Genomic DNA, 19,824 nt, shown 5'->3' on the forward strand with positions numbered 1-19,824 from the left:
CAACAGTATAAGTGTAAATATATTATTACAACTGTTAGGTGGCGTATTTTTTGTACTTTCAGGTAATTTCATAACACGTACGATGCTGATCAAGAAGTTATTATGTAGTGTATTTGTAGAATGTTGTATAGGATGTTGCGAAAGTGTTAGGTAGTTTTAGTAGAACTTACTTTGGGACCGCACTCGTAAATAGGTTGCACAAGGAATCGTTTTCAATAAATATGTCCCAATCTTATCAACAGAGTGTATAGAAATAAAACAATTGTATTGATGAAAACCTCTTACAGTTTAGTCTTAAAATTGTTTGTTTATGTAATTTTCATAGAGTTAAATTATTAACAGCTTTACCACCACTTGGAAAACTCGGATCTAACCTGGGGAGAAAACTCATTCAAACTTGTAATTGAAAAGCTTCTCTTGGGTCAGGCAATTTTCTCATAAAGACCCAATTTCTTATCTTTTTTTATTTTAATGGTATCCAATGGTATCAATGATTCAATGAGGTGTGGAGAGCTAGAATTGGTACAGATAACCATGAATATACTCCTTTAAGTTGATATTATACAGAGGCTCAAAAAACTGTTTTCGCTTTTTTTTAAGGCTAGCTGGGATTCACAGAAAAAATTAAATATTATTGTGTCTTTATGCAAATTTCCTAATAAGGAAGAAACTATTACTTATAAACTTGTACCGTAGGTGGCGTTGTAAGACCTCATTTTTAGTATTCTTTGTTCAATTTCTGTCCACAGGTGTAAGTGTATGAAAGTGCCGTGTGGCCCTAACTTTGCCTGCTTGAAAAAAATTGATTTCAGGACGTAGACCTGAGACCGATTTAATTCTTCATTTTGGTACCAACAGAGGCCGAAAATATTCGTTCTCATGTTTATTTATGTAAAATTGTTGACAATTTTCCAAATTTGTTGTCTCATGTTTACCCTTAAACATGCACATAAATTCTCAACCACCGTGTAAAAGCTTTAAAACGAATAGTTTTATGTATCGGTGTTGTAGGATTGAAGGATTCGGAGGAAATATAAAAAAAACGGTAAATTTAAAAATCCCATGTTATTCTTGGGGAGAAAAAATTTGTAGTTCGCTTCTTTATGGATATTTGCTCAAAGTTTAGCAGATTTCATATTTCAGACTATACAATGGACATTTTAAATCAAAACACCTTTGTCTTCCTTTGATTAAGCTGATGGTGACTTTGTGTTAAATAGAAAAACACAGTAAACAACAATAATTTATCTACAGGCGAAACTAAAACCAGAATAACATCAGCTGATCCATAACAATGGCAATTCTATGAGGAGTATGTTTATTATATGGTATAAGTATTCTCAATGGATAATAAAACGACCAAACTTTTTCTTAGAAACTTGTATTCGTATACATTAACATTTGTCGAACAATGGTCAATTATAACTCGTAAATTTAACCGAGACTTAAAACTATCCTAGACCTAACATTTTGGCATCAAGTAAGACTAGGCATTGGTTTGAAAGTAGTCTTGAAAACAATAATAAATAAAACGTTTTGTTTTATCAATATTTAAACATAACAAACGATTGTGATAAAATAATAGCTTGATTTACAGCATATCACATTAATAGAATATTAAATGAAATGAACAAATATATATAATATAATCAGTGCATTTGAAGACTATGTTGGGGAGAAAAATAATAACTATAAAATTGTTTTGTAGAGTAATAGTTGTAATAAGCTTAAAATGCTTTTTCCTTTTAAATATTTGTTCACCAAATCGTATTTCTTTTGCTACAATCAGATTTCAAGCGCCATTTATTTGCATGCCAGGTTTTTAATATAAATATAAATCAAAACGTATACTGTTAAAGTTATTTTTAGATTTATTATGATACATTTTAAACTCTGATTTTGTTTATTACTAAGTTATTCTCTTGGTTCTGGAGTGTTCACAAATCTTACAATAACACTATCTAATGTTGTTTAAGTAAGAAAACAATTGTATACAACAGCAAAGAAGAGTTAGTGTAAAATTACAATTACTCTTTTTAATTTTCAACACATTTAGTACATACAAAAGAATCTAAAAAGTGGTAACTTTTATTTAACAATTTACATTATCTAAAATAGTAAAATTTACATTTGTCTACATTGCTATGGAAGATATTTCTATTGTTTTGTATTTACATAAAACTACATTAACATTTTATACAAAAATGACAATTTACATATTACACAATTTACAATTAACTTACAGGCTAAGCATATTTACAAAGCTGAAGAAGTCAAATACATTTGGCGTTACAATAACGTTCGTGATTTATTACAGTCAATGAACAAATGAAAGTAATATAGGGGCTTAGAGCAAAATCGGTTGATAAAATATAAGTTAGTATTTTTTAAATTATCTATATCCATTTGTAATTAATTGATGACTAGCTTTTGATATGATAAAATCTGCATTTGTAGTCCTTCCATAGTTCTTGATTTGAAAAAGGTAAAAATTCTAACAGAATACTATAATATAATAGTATATATTACAGACATATTTTCAAAATTTGTTTTAAAAAGCCACTTTTTGACTGTTTTACTAAATATGCTAATAAATAAGATGTCATTCAGATAATTCCATAGTTGTGTTGGTTTTGGTAACAAATTAAGGTTTTCAAGTAAAATCAAATTGCAGAGGTCACAACGTTTTCTTGCGTTATGTCGTCCAATATTATGTAGCAAGAAACTATTAACTTTAAATAAAAGCAAAACAGCTTATGCAGTTTAATCAAATAAATGGCTCACTATTGGTTTATGACATTATAAATATACATTATTCATTATTTTTTACCATCTAGAATCGTTAGCATAATATTGTAAACAGATTCAATTCATGATTTGTGTACGTCCAACATAAATTATTAAAGTCATATTTTTCCATCGAAACATTCAATGAATTTGGAAAAAATACTATACTTTGTATTTATTTTACGATGTTTATAACAATCAAAACGTAACACCAAAAAGTATGTCAAACATAATATCGTACATTCTAATGGGTAAATAACAAAAACTGAAAAGTCAGGTGTAACTACTAGTGTAACTTATGAGTTCGTTGTTTGTTTAAACTCGTGTCGTGTCCCTCGACGGAGTGCAGTCCCGTCAAGAGACGCACGAGTTTTCACTGAGTTTCGAGGGTATCAGAGTCTGGACTGCCGTAGCCGCTGGACCCGTCTTCCCGCGGCACAGCGCTGGCTATATGGTCTCTCCCTGGCTGTAACATACATCAGAGAATCAGAATATGCTGGCTACGTGGTCTCTACTTAGCTGTAACAAATATCAGGGAATCAGAATATGCTGGCTACATGGTCTCTCCATGGCTGTAACAGAGATCAGAGAATCAGAATATGCTGGCTACATGGTCTCTCCCTGGCTGTAACAAATATCAGACAATCAGGATATGCTGGCTACATGGTCTCTCCTTGGCTGTAACAGACAACAGAGAATCAGAATATGCTGGCTACATTATCTCTCCATGGCTGTAACAGACAACAGAGAATCAGAATATGCTGGCTACATTATCTCTCCCTGGCTGTAACAAACAACAGAGAATCAGAATATGCTGGCTACATTATCTCTCCCTGGCTGTAACAGACAACAGAGAATCAGAATATGCTGGCTATATTATCTCTCCCTGGCTGTAACAAACAACAGAGAATCAGAATATGTTGGCAACATGGTCTCTCTCTGGCTGTAACAGACATTGAAGAATCAGAATATGCTGGATACATGGTCTCTCCCTGGCTGTAACAAACAACAGAGAATCAGAATATGCTGGCAACATGGTCTCTCTCTGGCTGTAACAGACATTGGAGAATCAGAATATGCTGGATACATGGTCTCTCCCTGGCTGTAACAAACAACAGAGAATCAGAATATGCTGGCAACATGGTCTCTCCCTGGCTGTAACGGAGATTGGAGAATCAGAATATGCTGGCTGCATGGTCTCTCCCTGGCTGTAACAGACATCAGAGAATCAGAATATGCTGGCAACATGGTCTCTCCCTGGCTGTAACAGAGATCAGAGATTCATAATATGCCAGCAACATGGTATCTCCTTGGATGTAACAGATATCAGAGAATCATAATTTGCTGGCTACATGGTCTCTCCCTAGCTGTAACAGATCAGAGAATCATAATATGCCGGATACATGGTCTCTCCCTGGCTGTAACAGAGATCGTAGAATCATAAAATGCTTACTACATGGTCTCTCCCTAGCTGTAACAGATCAGAGAATCATAATATGCCGGATACATGGTCTCTCCCTGGCTGTAACAGAGATCATAGAATCATAAAATGCCGACTACATGGTCTCTCCCTAGCTGTAACAGATCAGAGAATCATAATATGCCGGATACATGGTCTCTCCCTGGCTGTAACAGAGATCATAGAATCATAATATGCCGGCAACATGGTCTCTCCCTGTATGTACAAGAGATCGGAGAATCAGAATATGCTGGCTACATGGTCTCTCCCTGGCTGTAACACAGATTGAAGAATCAGAATACGCTGACTACATTATCTCTCTCTGGCCATAACAAAAATCAAAACAATATGCTGACTAAATGGTCTCTCCTTGGATGTAACATATATCAGAGAATCACCCTTACCTGCCTACTTACTCTGCAACACGTTCTGGCATGAAAAGACCCAAGAGGTTCAAAATCTCTTTGATTGTGTTCTACGCATATTGTTAGTTTTTTTTTTTTTTCAAATTGCATTGTTTTATATGGAGACTTAAGTATTTAGCAAAGACCGATATAAAATATGCAAACCATTTTTGTACGGGAGAAGTTTTTATTCTCAGCACTTTTTATAAAAAATAGATTTTGATCTCTCTGAAATTCGTCCCAATTTACCAACATTCCTTCCACTAAAATTGAAAGAAGTTGGTTTAAAAGTGTGACTGAACTGTACTGTTATCAACACAATTTAATGTGCGATAAATATAATTACTTGAGAACGATCTATTGTGTATTTAACATTCAAGTTACCTGTAGGTTACCGACTTGCCTTCTAATATGCGCCAGACTGGAGGGGTTGTATGCCATGTTGGCGAACACCAGTCTCTCCTCGTAGTCGTACTCGCACAGTATCTTGTTGTCACATAGATAGAACCTGTCTCCCACACAGAACCTGCAAATTACCATCATATTAGACTAGAAAGTTCAGAGCGAGTATCAAACAACTACGTCTACCAACATACATATACTGTAGTTTGACACTACCTGCCACTGGTAAAATACTACTGCTATTTACATTCTGTGCCTAGTTTCACGTTGTTTTGTGTTCATTCTTAGGATTTGAAAGAAGTCATAAGGAAGAAAGATATATCCAAGATATAGCTAAATATAGGATTAATACAGGCTAAAAACCATGACTCGCAGATCCCTAATGTAATCAATTACCATATGTTTTGTTACTATTTTAACATCATCCGGCGAGACTGTACAAATATAAAATTCATTTGTGGTTGTCATCATGAATTGAATCACAGTTAAAATCAAAAACATTTAATCTAAATTAACATGAAAACCAAGGAGGCCTAAAATCAAGTCACAAGCTTAACAGCAGCAAATCTGCAGCATGCAGTTGGAAGTTTGCTGTTCACTGACGACAAGGTCTACACAGTTTAAGTAATTCATGTTTGCATTTTCTGTGTTTTTAATGATCAATGCACATGTCCGTTGCTTTATTGTGTATCGTTTTGTGTTTGATGAGTATCTTCAATATAAATGTGTAAATAGCCTTTATTACTCATAGTTAAATAAGATAATAACTATCTAAATAAACATACATGTGTAAGTATTCGAAAACAAGTATTATTAAAAAAGATTTAATACTTTCAACACTACACTCGTTGAGAGTTAATCACCAAGAGATCTTTTCATTTATGTATTTAAAGATGAATGAAGGATAGAACAATATTATGTATGCAGCTATTTTACTGTACAGACTAACACCAGCTGCTTCTTTACCTAGAATTATTTTAGTAAGAGTTGAATTGTTATGTAGGATAGCTAGGTTCTTCTGAATTTTGTGAAAATGGAACCGTTGTCTTCCGATTACCAGGCGAGCACTCAACTGTGCTATCCAGTTAGGCTATATGCAACATTGGAAAACACGTTTGGAAGCTGAGGTTTAGTGTTCGACCATTCAACAGGTCGTCGAATCGGTCCTGAGAAATATCAAGAGCTTTTTTATAGTTTGACCTTGAACGATGGACTTTTAATAAATGCCCAGACATGTGATCCTATTTAACAAAGATACACAGACCGCCAACTTCATTCTACACTAGGCATGCATATTCAGCTTAAAATACGAAGACAAAGTTCATCACTGTTATATTACAGTGATCCCGTTATGAGTGACTGCTGGTAGACAACTACACAATGTGTTGAAGTAAAGATGATCACCTGTGATTGCACTGTTGACAGGCGAAGCACTCGAGGTGGTAAACATTGCTCTTGGCCCGCATCACCATCTCGAACGCAGGAATGACCTTGTTGCAAGCGGCGCAGTACCCCGTCGTTCCAAATAACCTGCAACGTTCAACAGAACATGACAATACATAAAGATATCTAAGACAAAAATGATAAATATTTACAAAATGTCGTAAGTTCTTACATTATTTCCGTGTTGATTTGACGTTGATCACAATCTTTGAAATGTTGATCTATTTAGTTTGAATTTAGAAAATGACTAAACTTCTTCTTTACAGATTCGTAATCCATGAAAACTGAAAGGTATATTTTGACCAAATTAGCAGATGGCGCTTGTTTAGTACTTATTGTTTTATTGTTTATTATTTAAGTAACTTAACGAACGATTTGAACTATTGGATTGTCCTCTGGTACTATAAACTAAGAGTAACCCCCAAATTAAAAATATACTTATTTAGTCACAATCTAAAGATAGCTTATGAACTTAAAGCTAATCAACAAGCAAAAAGGCTCCATGTTTTATAACATCATGAGAAGTCAACTTGCAATGGTTTTATTTTAAACTATTTAATTAAAGTCATTGTAATTCTTTCTGTGGCACAGATGATTGGATAAAAGAAAACAACATGGTAAATTTGAGATTTACAAAACTACGTGTTAAATGAGTTTTGCCACTACAACCAGGGGTGAGTTTAATAAATTTCAATAAATTTAAAGAACGCAGTATTCATTTACTACGCCTCTTATCTTTGAAAAGCACAGATTAAGCTACTAGTGCAATATAAATAAGAATTGTAAGTAATAAGTAACGAGGTCTGTTTTTACTTTTACATGTGCGATTTATTTATAGATTAAATTAGCCAAAAACGATGTTCGTCACTGCAAATAAACTAAAAAGGACCATTTATTTCATACGTTGACTCCAACTGTTTATTACTGCCACAATTAAGTGATATAATGGTGATACTACTACCGAATAAGGTTTTAATTTAAAAGTTTTAATGTATATTCACTGTATGTTAATCAATCGTTTTGAATCTATATAGAAATTGTTTTACTTTCGCAAAACCAACATCAGTCAAGTCAACTTTGGATGTAGGTCAAACAAAATTCATTTGACCAAGTAGGACGGGTTGTGAAAGAAACCCATATCAACAATTCAGTTTGCTTCAGACAATTTCCAATCATGAGTGTTTGTTATAGTTCAATTTAAAAACCAAGTTGATCATTCTTGTCTTCTAATTTTCTAAGTGTCACAATAAAATTGTCAAAAAAAATTGGTTTGACATCTAACATTCAATAAAATTAAACAATTCTGTATAGGGCGACGTGGGTACATATTAAATAAAGTGTCTTTGTATAACATATTAAAACGAGTTTACATCAAAAGGTATAATGTTGGAATCACATAAAAACTTTGATTTAAATTCTTTATAAACACTTACGATTATTCAGAGAGCTATTAATTTTCAACACACACTCTAACATTTTAATTTGAACTAACAACAAAACAGAAATGAACAATTAAATCTTAGATCAAGCTTAGCAACGAAAACAAGAACTGCAAACTGTATAAAATACTAACACTTGATTCAAATTACTATATTATTTGTACATAATAAACTGACAAATTATAAAATCAACCATAACAAATAATAATGGTTGGGAAAAAGAATGAGCAAGTGTTCAGGTGTGTAAATACAGTTGCCAATTGGGCATACGAACTATTATTTTTAACAGGTTCACTACCGGCGTCACACCCCTTCTATATGTATAGTACTGACACATTGGTGGTGAATGTGTTAAATGATTTGATTATTACATCAGAAAAACGCACCAAAGGGTGAAAATTTTTTATTTCAGGTTACAAAAGAATAAAACCTCTTAAAGGCGATTTAGTACTGTATTGCTAAATGTCAGTATGTATTAAGAATAAGTAATTATTGTAAACACGATCGTAACTTTCCAGGTTAAGTCAGTTAGGTTCGTCGAATCCGATTACAGCCTAGCTATTTTTTTTTTCCTAGGACGCTAGGTACGAGCCCGGGATTGTTTTTCACATTACTTCAGGCTAGGCCTAGGGGTTGCGGCATTATCATCTAGATAAAATCCATTGGTGACTTGGCGGGATTTGAACCCGGGTCCTCCACGACTGAAGTCCCGCGCTCTAACCACACCACACCAGCTCGCTCCCCAAGCCAAAATATATTAATTTGGAGTTAAACTTGATCGACAATCTCTGCAACATTGTATCTTCAATACCTATCTTTAATTACCTATTGTACGTATCTCTACCATCGATCTCTATTATTACTACCTCTACACAAGCTTACAAAAAAAAATACCTCTAGTTAATTTGTGTGTACACCGCTTGGACCAATCCGGAAAAAAATTGAATGGCCAACAGTTTGACGTAAGACATTAGGAATTGTGAGAATCTTATCTGCTCTTCCATTAGTTTTACAGCCTACAACCTTCTTGTGTCTTTTGCCTCTATTGAAAAACCTATCATCTTTGAAGGATTGCTTTTCTATCATGTAACCCCTATTGTTGTGTTGATATAACACAATATTATAAAATCTCTAACCTCAGGTAATCTCTTTTACAGAGTATAAGGTTCGCTTTGGTGTACAGAGTCGATCCGACTTCTCCCAGTCTGCAGTCACAACATCCACACTTGAGACAGTCCTCGTGCCAGAACAGGTCCAGAGCCTTCAGCAGGAACCTCTCAGTGATCCTCTTGCCGCACCCAGCACACTCCTTGACGTCCCCGGTAGAGGCTCCGCCCACCCTCTCTACACCACCACCTCCTGCGACAGAGGGGAAAAGTGGTTGAAGTTCGTGACTGGCTGTGTGATGAATAACCACGCAAGTCTACTTCCCCGTTTTAACATGCATATAAACAAAAGAGTGTAGCGGACAAGAGGTCTCTATCTCAATCCAGTAAAAAATGGCAGCCAATTGAAATTCTCAGAAGTTAAATTTAACTTACAGCTTTCCAAGTCTGGAGACCCGTGTATATTTTGTAACGGCTCACACTAGGAAAACTAAATTCTACACACCTTTTTGGCATGTTATGAAGTACTTTTTAAGCCTAATAGCCACTTGGTTCTCAAACTCAAAATGGGGGATTTTGGGGGAAACTCAAAAAGTTTAAACAATAAGCCCCATCGAGTGACCCCTCATTTTGAAGGTCCTGATAAAATAAAACTAACAACGCAAACGAGAGGTTTCTAGGTCAATCCAGGAAAAAATGGAAGCTGATTGAAATCTTTAGAAATCAAAAATAACTTTCAATTTTATATTCCATTGGCTGCTATATTTTACTGTGTTAAGATAGAGACCTCTAGTTTGCATTGTTAGTTTTCTTTTATCACCTTCAAAAAGAGGGGTCACTCAATGGAGCTTATTGTTGAAAACTTTTGAGTTTCCCCCATAATCCCCCAGTTTGAGTTTGAGAACCAAGTGGCTATTAGGCTTAAAAAGTACTTCATAACATGCCAAAAAGGTGTGTAGAATTTAGTTTTCCTAGTGTGAGCCGTTACAAAATATACACGGGTCTCCAGACTTGGAAAGCTGTAAGTTAAATTTAACTTCTGAGAATTTCAATTTGCTGCCATTTTTTACTGGATTAAGATAGAGACCTCTAGTTTGCGTTGATGTTACTAGGACCTTCAAAATGAGGGGTCACTCGATGGGTCTTTGTATTTGAAATTTTTGAGTTTCCCCCAAAATCCCCCATTTTGGGGATGTACACCAAATGGCGGTTACGCCATAAAGTACTTCATAACATGCCATAAAGGTGTGCCGAGCTTAGTTTTCTAGTATGGGCTGTTAAAAAAATAACAGGGGGTCTCCACACTTTTTACTAACCCTGTATATGAGGTTACATTACCTTGATCCATGTAATTGTAACTAACATGGATCACTTGGCGATGTATTGGTAATGTAACCTCATATACTGAATATTATATCACAGTGATTCAGGCAAAAACAACACACAACATGAAAACGTTGTTGTATATTTAATAAAACGAGAGTTTCATAACGGTATATTTTAATTGAATAATTGATGACTCTTATTCCAATTCTAAAGTCTATTCCAATCTAGAGTACGAGTAGGCTTACATAAATGAACTGCTTGATGATGTAACAAAAACGTTTTGGGTAATTTCTCAACACAAATATCATTTATAAAGGTTGTTTGTATGCTTCGCTCACCTTTATTTTTGCCCAGTGATGGCCAAAACTCGTCATAAACACACAAAAAATATAATATACAGCTTTTTGCACCTTCTAAATACCACCAGAATATCAATTCCCTTTCCTGAAAAAAATATATATTGCAATTCACTTTTTACCGTCTCAACCTTATCTCCTTTCCAAAAGCACAGTTAAGAGCTTAAACTAAAGGCAGAACATCTATTGCTCAACCTACCTACTGTTCGGAGAAGTCTGGACACCCAGCCCTGATCAAAAGACATATTTTTCTATCGAAGGTTAGGCAAAAAACACCTAGCTCAAGCAAATATTTCTATCACATAATATTATACCGCAGGACATCGGGTCTAGTTGCAGAGAGCGGGGCTTCGGTACAAGATGTTCCTTGTTAAAATCCCGCCAATTACTTAAAAAGTGTATCCATGTGATAATTCTTTAAACCACGTGCAGCCAGAAGTAATGCACAATACCAGTTCCATACTAAACCCAGAAATAGTATAAAAATACACACACAGCTATGCCACCCTACACCTTACTACAAATCTATTTTATATAGGGTTGACAGATTTCAAAACTCACCTGTGGCTACTGTGTCCGCCGTACTCAGCATGTCCAAGGCGGTCTGTCCCTTGACTTCCAGGGGCGATCTGCCCTTCACCTCCTGATATCCATGTTTCATTTGTATCCGTTCGTGTCTGGAACAAACACTCACTGTTAGACATAAATTGTATTACAGTTCTTGACTATAATACCATCATTAACACCGTGTATATAAAAATGTATATTGAAATTGTGTGAAACCTATTATTATTGTTGCAATACAAATATTTCAAAAACTAGTTATTGTTGCACAAGTTATTCCCATTCTGTTAGTTCCATAACTCAAAGTTTTTTTTCACCTGCCCTTAAAAACTTCAAAAAGTTAACTGAAATGCATTAAAATACTCAAAAAAGGGACAAGATTGTTCATTTATTTGTACCGTGTTTTTATTTAATATTTGTATGTGTGTCGTTCAGCTTTTACTTTTTGGTGTAAAAAAAAAAAAAACTGTTGGTCAGAGAAAGGTGACAAACATCAATATACATAATTGTTGAGCCTAGAAATAGCATCACTTTAAAATTACTAATACTTTAAAGTTACCCTCTGTTAAAGAAATAAAGTAGTTTAAGTCCAAATTAATCACACCAAATAAGCATTTATGTTTATACACGATTTTTGTTCAACGGTTAAGCAAAATAAGAAGATCATAGTCAACATTTCATTTGATATAGTTTTATAGGTAGGGTTTTAAGAAATAAACTTTTCAGGTCAAATTTTCACCCTATTCTTATTATCTTCTAAAACAATAAAAATGCCAGCATATCTAACAAATGGTTATTTTTACACAGAATCACAATATACTCAGCTGCTTTTCAACGAGACAATAGAAGTTAGTCAAATATGTGAAGAACACAATTGTTCAGATGGCAAAACATCATTCGTAGTTTGTGTGATAACAGCTGATAAAACAGCTGATCACCTGAATGTCGAGCTTTTGGAAATACCTGTCACCTAGGAAAACACCATAGTAGGAAAACACACGTGCTATTTGCGTGTTTATTAGTTTCACTGACAAGTAAATACAGTTTAAACGGCATCCTGGTTAGTTAGTTTATTGAAATTTAAAGCTTAATTTTTAAATTGTTGCCTGATAAATTTGAAATTGATTTATTGAGGACGATTTTAAAGTGTTGCTATGTGTTTCTTGATTATTCTTACAACATTTTTAGAAATGTTAAAAACTGTTCGATTTTGCTTTTGTATGGTATTTAGTAAACTTCGCAACGGAATAACCCCTCCAAGAGACCTATTGATTTTGATTTTGTTTATAATCTAGTGTATTAAAATAAATTATTTTAAATTATATCATTATGACAGTACTGATTTTATGGTAAGTTGATTCAGAGGGTTTCCAGTCCAGAGAGAAATATCCTTACCTCAAACTAAACAATATTTTTCAATTTTTTTATGGGTTCTGAACCAAACAGCCATGTTACATCTGTAAAAATCCATACACTTTATAGAGATTTCAACATAGGCCTCATACAAATAATTCCGCTATGACGACTAGGTAGTCCATGTACATTATGCAAAATAAACTAAAATTTCCTAAATGAAATTCATAGTTTAACGATAATATAGAATTACCATAAGTCTATAAAAACTGGACAGTTTTCATGTACAGCAAAATTAATTTCTCTTGACTTAAAAAAATTTATTCAATAGAAAAAATAAATAGGAAATTATGTACTTCACGTGACCGATTGAAATTGATTCAGGAATACCAGCGACCGGATCCGTGTTCAAGTGATAGAAATCAGATGCGCAAAAAGTTTCCGGATTCGTCACGCGAAAGAAAAAGTGTCGAGAATGACGCAGCTCGTCCACGGGGTCTAGTTCCCACGAGGAGTACAGAACACGTGAATAGAACTGTGAACTGTAAACTATATGAACCGATAGATACAATAGTTGTTTGAGCTTACATTTTACACAACAAGATCGTACTCTTTAAAATGGTCAGCCTCAAAAGAACTTTGATATGAAAAGTTTCATTTTATCCTAATTCAATAACATTAAAAGCATCAAAAAGTTCGAAAGATAAAGGAAAGACGCTTGTCACATGTTCCCCTCGTTTGAGAAGCAATTTGATTAATGGAACCTTTAAACTGAATGTAGGGTTGATATACCTAGATTACCGTGAGGTTATCCTAGGTTTGGTTCGATAACCGATCGTTTCAAAACTAAAGGTTCATTTTAAATACGATGTTTTTGTATATCATCCACCTCTGAGTCATCTTTAACAAAGAGTCTAAAAGACTTTTTGCCAATTAACAACACTAATTGGAAACGAATGGTGTTGCCGGCATATGGTGAGTCTTCATTAATTATGACTCACTATATATTGTTACACATTACCAACTTACTACATTTTCGAAACTATCTTTAGCCTCTTTTAAACAAATTAGCTCGAAATATCCAAGAGATTATAATCAGATAGGACAGGTGGTCATGTGATAATTCGAGTTTTTAGTATTAATTTCTAAGCCAATATCAGTGAAAATAAGCTATACGCTTATAAATCAAGCATTTTTTTTAGATGCTTAAATTATCTTTTATAATTTGCAAAAATATTGACTACTGATCTAAACTTTACACGGAGAATTAGCATTGAATATTGGTTACTGAAGTAGACATCCCATCTATATGGACTTGCTGACGTGAATTAATTGAAAAATAACATAGTTGTGTGAGCCAGTCACAGAATACGCTAGTGCTAGTGTATACTATTCTAGTTTCTACATTAATTTGTGTAGTAACACTAATTTATGGGGCAGTAGACCAAGTTCATGGGTCACAACACTTGTTATAGCTCACAATAAGTCATTCTATTACGACTTGACAAAAAAAGCTTGTTTCGAGAAAAAAAAACTTGAGCTTGATTCGACAAAATTTTTAATTTAGATCAGCAAAATCTGTGGCTCATATCAAATGACGATTTTGATAAAAAAAAAAAAAAAAAAAAAAATTAAAAAAAAACTGGCGTCAACTTTAACATGGGGATGGAATGTGTAGTTGTACAATTGTACAATAGTCAAAGGAACGAGGAAAGCTAATTCTATTACCACAAGAAAAAATTACATAAAAATAATTAACTTGTATACTTCTCAGATTTTTCAGTCTCGTTACATTAACAATATCATTCAAGGATATCTAACGCAACATTATTTATTAATTGATTAATGACATGTCATCTTCGACCTATAATTAACTATTAACTACTGCTGCAGATATTAGAGTAAGAGGTAAACAATATTTATCCATCATGTGTTTTAACATATTGTAGCAACCTCTCCACACTACTAATCTTGAACCTCTTGTAAACGAATTAGCCACTAGACATTAGAGTGGGAGGCGGCCATATGACGGCGTGTCGGCGATCCAATAAACCAAGAAGCGGTCACTCCAGAAGGCAATATCACTCACACCAATATAACGTATATCTGAATAACTTGTCCAGTATATTGCGCATTCTTCACCGCCTTATTGCCAAGCCAGCCTGTGTCGCCAACTCATATTACCTCTACACATTGATTCAATATAAATCTCAACGAAAACCAATATCTTTGGGGTCGTATTACTTCATCGCTTTTTAATTTCGTCCGTACTTATGAGCAATATTGTCCAAGTTATTTGTGCGTGGGTGTAGTTTTGACAAATGTATATTCGAGCTTATTACAAATTCATTTTTGTGGATTGCAGTAGGTAGAATTGTATGTAGTCGTTTCTTGGTTAAAGTTTGTAGATTTTAAATTGCGTAGTGGGAAATGATGCATTCCAATAATACGTGTCATTTAAATTAATATTTATTTATTTTAAATGATTTATATATATTTTTAAGCAGGTGGCTGAGTGTTTATAGTGATAATGAAAAATGTAAAAGGTTGCCGGCTCAATCCTGACAAAGGTCAATACAATTACGATGTTAAACGTAAACCCAGCAGTCCATGATTATTGGAACTTTAATGAATGGTACAAATAAACAGATAATCTTGTAGGTAATTGTAGGTAAAAAAGCGTTGCATTAAATTTAATCTTTTCTAATTTTGTCTTATTCTGTCTTATTTCTTCTTCTTCCTATCACTCTGCATTCAATTTGGTTCAGAATTATAAAATAGGTACGTAGGTGTCTTAATGAAGTGACCTGGTCAAATTCGCCAATCTTGATCAAATCGTATGCTCAATTCATCCTTCTCACTTAGTTAGAGAAAAACTACTTTAAGCCAATACTTTAAAACACTTCAGTTTTATGAGCAAAATCAGACTAAGGAATCGACATATTATTAATAATAAAAGTATTATTACTAATGGAAATTCACATCAACATTGTAATTTACTGTTCGACGTGTACCTAGTACACCTACGTGATCATTGTTGTTAACTTTGTCGCCGAATACAGGCAAAGGTCAGCTTTGTTTACAGATATGACGTCTTAGATGGTTAGACGCATGTATCTTGTGAGGCTTGGTGACGTCAGACCCGCAGAGCATCACGGGAACTGACGTCAGACGCGCTGAGCATCACGGGAACTGACGGCAAGTGACGGGCCAAGTGAGTCGGAAAATTGCCAATTGTGTTCCAGTCACAATTCACAAAATACTCCGCCATATATAATTTCAATCAGGCTTGTTGTTTTGCTAGCTCCTGTCGGTTTCTGACAATAGTATCGATATTGCTGGGATGCGATCTTCAGGTGATACGTCTGAATCGAAACATAAACTACGTTGTTGGAAACATTTCCAAAGCTTAAGACAATGTTACCTTCAGACTGATACTTCTGTATATGGCGATGCAGGGATCGCGTATGCAATAAAATTTATAAAATTAAATGATTACATTATTCAACCACAGTTGTTTCGTTCCTTAAAACTTCATCAGGTCATTTTGTATGCAACCAAATCGTCAATGTATTGATTGCGGTTAACCACAATAGATTGTGATATGTAAATAGATCCTTTAAAAACCTGCCACAATCACAATACTTGAAACTTGCAATTTTGATATTATAGTTAAAATGGGATTAAACATTTTGATAAAACTGATTAAATGCAGGCTACTGAATAAATAAAACTGACTCTGTCACTGTGATTGTGACAGTTTTTAAAGGAACTATTGACATACCACAATGTATAATACATTGATGATGTGGTTGCATACTAAGGATGATGTGGATGAAATTCTAAGGAATGAAACAACTGTAGATTTATAAATAAATAAAGCATTTATTTATTTAATTATTTACCATTTTATTTAATTTAATAACATATTCCAACCAAGGGTCACAATGAATAATAAAGCAATAATTAAACCACTTAGGTCAACAAAACTCTTAGTCTCTTTTTATTTCAATCTTAAAAAATTTAATGGCTAAGGTGAATGCAGTTTAATGGTAGGTTTTCAAGGTTGCTTGGTATTAAACTAGGAAATTGACAAAAAAATGCTACAAGAATACTTTTATCTCATTGGAATATATTGAGCTTGTTTTAAGGTGCGTTTTATGTCTATTTGTGGGAAGGTTTTATACGTGTAATTGACTCATTTGTTATATCAGGGAAATATAAATGACCATTCAACGTTTATATTATAATAGTAAACTTACATCATAGTAGATTCCAGGTTTAATTTTCTTGTTAAGTAGTTTTTATCTTTTGGGTCAAATCGACAATGCAAAATTCAAACTAAGTCTACTTTGTTCTAATGAGCCATGGTGTAGTTGGGTAAGGCTAGGTTAGGTTATGCGTCAACGTTTTGGTAGGTTCAGGATTGTTGTCAACATTACATTATTTTATCAGGCTTTTCCCCTAACATGTGTGCAGCTTAGTTATGCATGGAACACACTGGACTGTGATTACATAGTTGTTGTAGCAATAAAGTACCTCAGTAAGGTTTAGTTACATTAGGTTAGGTTAGGTCAGGTCAGTGGTGGTGTGCTTTTTTGGACACCACCAGAGTTTGTGGACATACCTGGTCTTTTTTTCTACACCTAACCGTTTTGTATGTCGATTTCCTTTCCATCTTTTCCAACAGACCTTGAAGCTCTTGACAGATCAATCGCGTTGTAAACGATACAAATCTCTGTGTAATCAACGCCATTCAATTATTCACCGCATTCCTCCTTAATTAACTCCGTTATTGTTCATTTGCTCATGAATATTCCGCCACGTTCTTTGGCGTGGTGCAATTATTTATTTAATTACCCAGTTGCCATTCGGCCTATCGCAGCGTTCTGCGGTTTTGCGTTCGTTAACTATCAATGCTGTTCGTTACTAAATTAGTCTCTCTTCAAACCATTATTGTTACGTTGATTAGTTTATGTTTCAGCTGGTGTTTTGTTCGTGATTTGAAGTTGACAATCCTCCTCTTTCAGGTACATTTCAGTTTAAATTTCAAACTGTATGTAATAAGACTTGAAATGTTATGGTTTTTGAGGACTGTATCCGCATTTATTTGTACGTGGAAAAAAATTGAACTTTACGGACATTATGAAACAATTTTCTTTCGTGAAAAATTGTGTTTATAAATACTATATTTTAGGAACAGTACCTGATTGGCTATTGTGCTCGCCCCCAAAGACAATAGAGTTTGAATTATTCGAATAAGGATCCAACTGATGTAATGTACCCCAGATGCTGAAATACCTTGATCATGGGGATTTTAGGAATTGTCTTGTAGTGGCACGCTTATACATTATGTATGTGACTAATCTCCCATTCTTTTTTGGTTGAAATGCGTCTTAAAGGCGTACCCATCACATCACAGTACAGAGTGTTTATAAATGATGAATCAGGTTTAAATAAATTTTATTGGCCTGAATATTGAACAATTACTAAAAAATTAATTGATGAAATACATTTATGAAAATTACATCAATGGAAATGTTCTCTCTGGAACATCCTTGTTAACAAAAGAATATTATTTTAAAACAGTCATAATCTTTAAAATCTTCAATAATTTCGTATAATTTACGTATTGAATGTTCGGTAAAAATCATACGAATCATAAACTAAGTGTCTACGTTGATTTCTTTCGACAGGAAATACACCGAGGCGGTAAGTCTGGATAATGGAGTAAATGATAAGAGTGGAACAATTTAAAGGAGAGAGCTGATCCAGCCTGTTATACAGCGTAGTGATTGCACTTAATCGAACTTTTAATTGAACTCTTGTGTAAAGACGGCAATCTCTGCTCATTTCATATTCATAAGCGAAATAAACGGTTTAATTGAAGTGACAAGACGAGGTTGGTGGCGACAACATACATCGGTGCTTACACGCACACAGACGTGTACTCACAAACACACACACATACACACACACGTGTACTCACAAACACACACACATATACACAGACATGTACACACTAACACACACACATACACACAGACGTGTACTCACAAACACACACACGAACACACACACATACACACACACGTGTACACACAAACACACACGCATACGCACAGACGTGTACTCACAAACACACACACATACACCAAGACGTGTACTCACAAACACACACACGAACACAAACACATACACACAGACGTGTACACACACATAAGCACGGAGTATTTAAGTAAAATCTAAGACAATGTGTTGAAACTATTGTATGGATTTTGTAGGTATTTCTACGGTACAGAAAACCCCTGTTTGGTTAGCCTTTATTTCCTCGGGTGTAGACCTTAAGTCTGGGTTCTGAACCACCGGGTCAAGAGATAAACATTGCTTAAAACCATTTTTAAAGGCGGGGATTGCCGTTTGGAAACTATTGTACTAATCCTGTGCTCGGTCACGTTCCAGAAACCACCGTGGATGTATAAAGTGGCTAAATAAGTGTGACATCATAGCCACATTTTAATGCAGGTTTGGCCAAACGTTTTGGTTGCAGTTTACGAACCCAGTAAGTTTCTTGTTGACGATTATTTAAATTAATTGCTTGGTTATTTAAAATGACATTTAAACTTTAAAAACCTTTTTGAGAACTTTTCTAAGCCAGTTTACTTTTCTTATCACGAATCCTTATTCGGAATTTGATAAATATGGGTTTCTGAGGTAGGCGAATTTTGTCCAAAATCAAAGTATTAATAAAAGTTTAAGTTATAATGTAGGTTCTTAAAAAGTAATATTTCTAGCTATCTTTAGTTTCCAATATTCAGTTTGCTTTGGTTTTCGCAAAAGAATTGTCTAATAGTAGTTTATGCAACGATCGCGTAAAGATAGTCTTTACGACAGAAAATTAAAGGTACGAGCCTTGGCGAAGGCCTTTAAACTCTTCTACGAGTCTAAAAAATAATTACGTGAGTTACGTACACTACTTTACCCACGACCGTTTTTTAATTACTTAACAACCACTCTTCAATACCCATAACGTCTAAGAGAGGTTTCCGTATGTAACATCTCATTGCCACTAATAATGATGCAACAACTTATTGGTCTTAACAGCTGGGAAGTTGACGTTCGATGCATTACTTATTTTATCTCAATTCTTGAACCTCAATGGTCCAAACTTGTACTGTAAAGTAA

The 19,824-nt window shown here is 34.3% G+C and overlaps 1 protein-coding gene across 3 annotated transcripts in view; it reads right to left on the bottom strand.

The window, feature by feature from the left end:
• Positions 1–1,373: 1,373 nt before the first annotated feature.
• The window catches only part of LOC128985956 (LIM domain only protein 3-like), an 85,069-nt gene continuing 66,618 nt past the window's right edge, over positions 1,374–19,824 (bottom strand). For 2 of the 3 annotated variants that reach the window (XM_054405963.1, XM_054405962.1), the window contains exons 3-7: positions 11,284–11,399; positions 9,071–9,293; positions 6,457–6,582; positions 5,035–5,176; positions 1,374–3,253 (exon numbers count right to left, since the gene is read on the bottom strand). In XM_054405963.1, the coding sequence (XP_054261938.1) occupies positions 3,161–3,253; positions 5,035–5,176; positions 6,457–6,582; positions 9,071–9,293; positions 11,284–11,383 (684 nt within the window). In that variant the 5' untranslated portion in view covers positions 11,384–11,399 and the 3' untranslated portion in view covers positions 1,374–3,160. The remainder of the gene's footprint in view (positions 3,254–5,034; positions 5,177–6,456; positions 6,583–9,070; positions 9,294–11,283; positions 11,400–19,824) is intronic. The other variant, XM_054405964.1, reaches the window with a different exon arrangement.

Source organism: Macrosteles quadrilineatus, unplaced genomic scaffold (genome assembly GCF_028750875.1).
Source record: "Macrosteles quadrilineatus isolate MER2022 unplaced genomic scaffold, UCM_ALF_1.0 Scaffold_2__2_contigs__length_208266976, whole genome shotgun sequence".
NCBI classification, from domain to species: Eukaryota; Metazoa; Arthropoda; class Insecta; order Hemiptera; family Cicadellidae; genus Macrosteles; species Macrosteles quadrilineatus.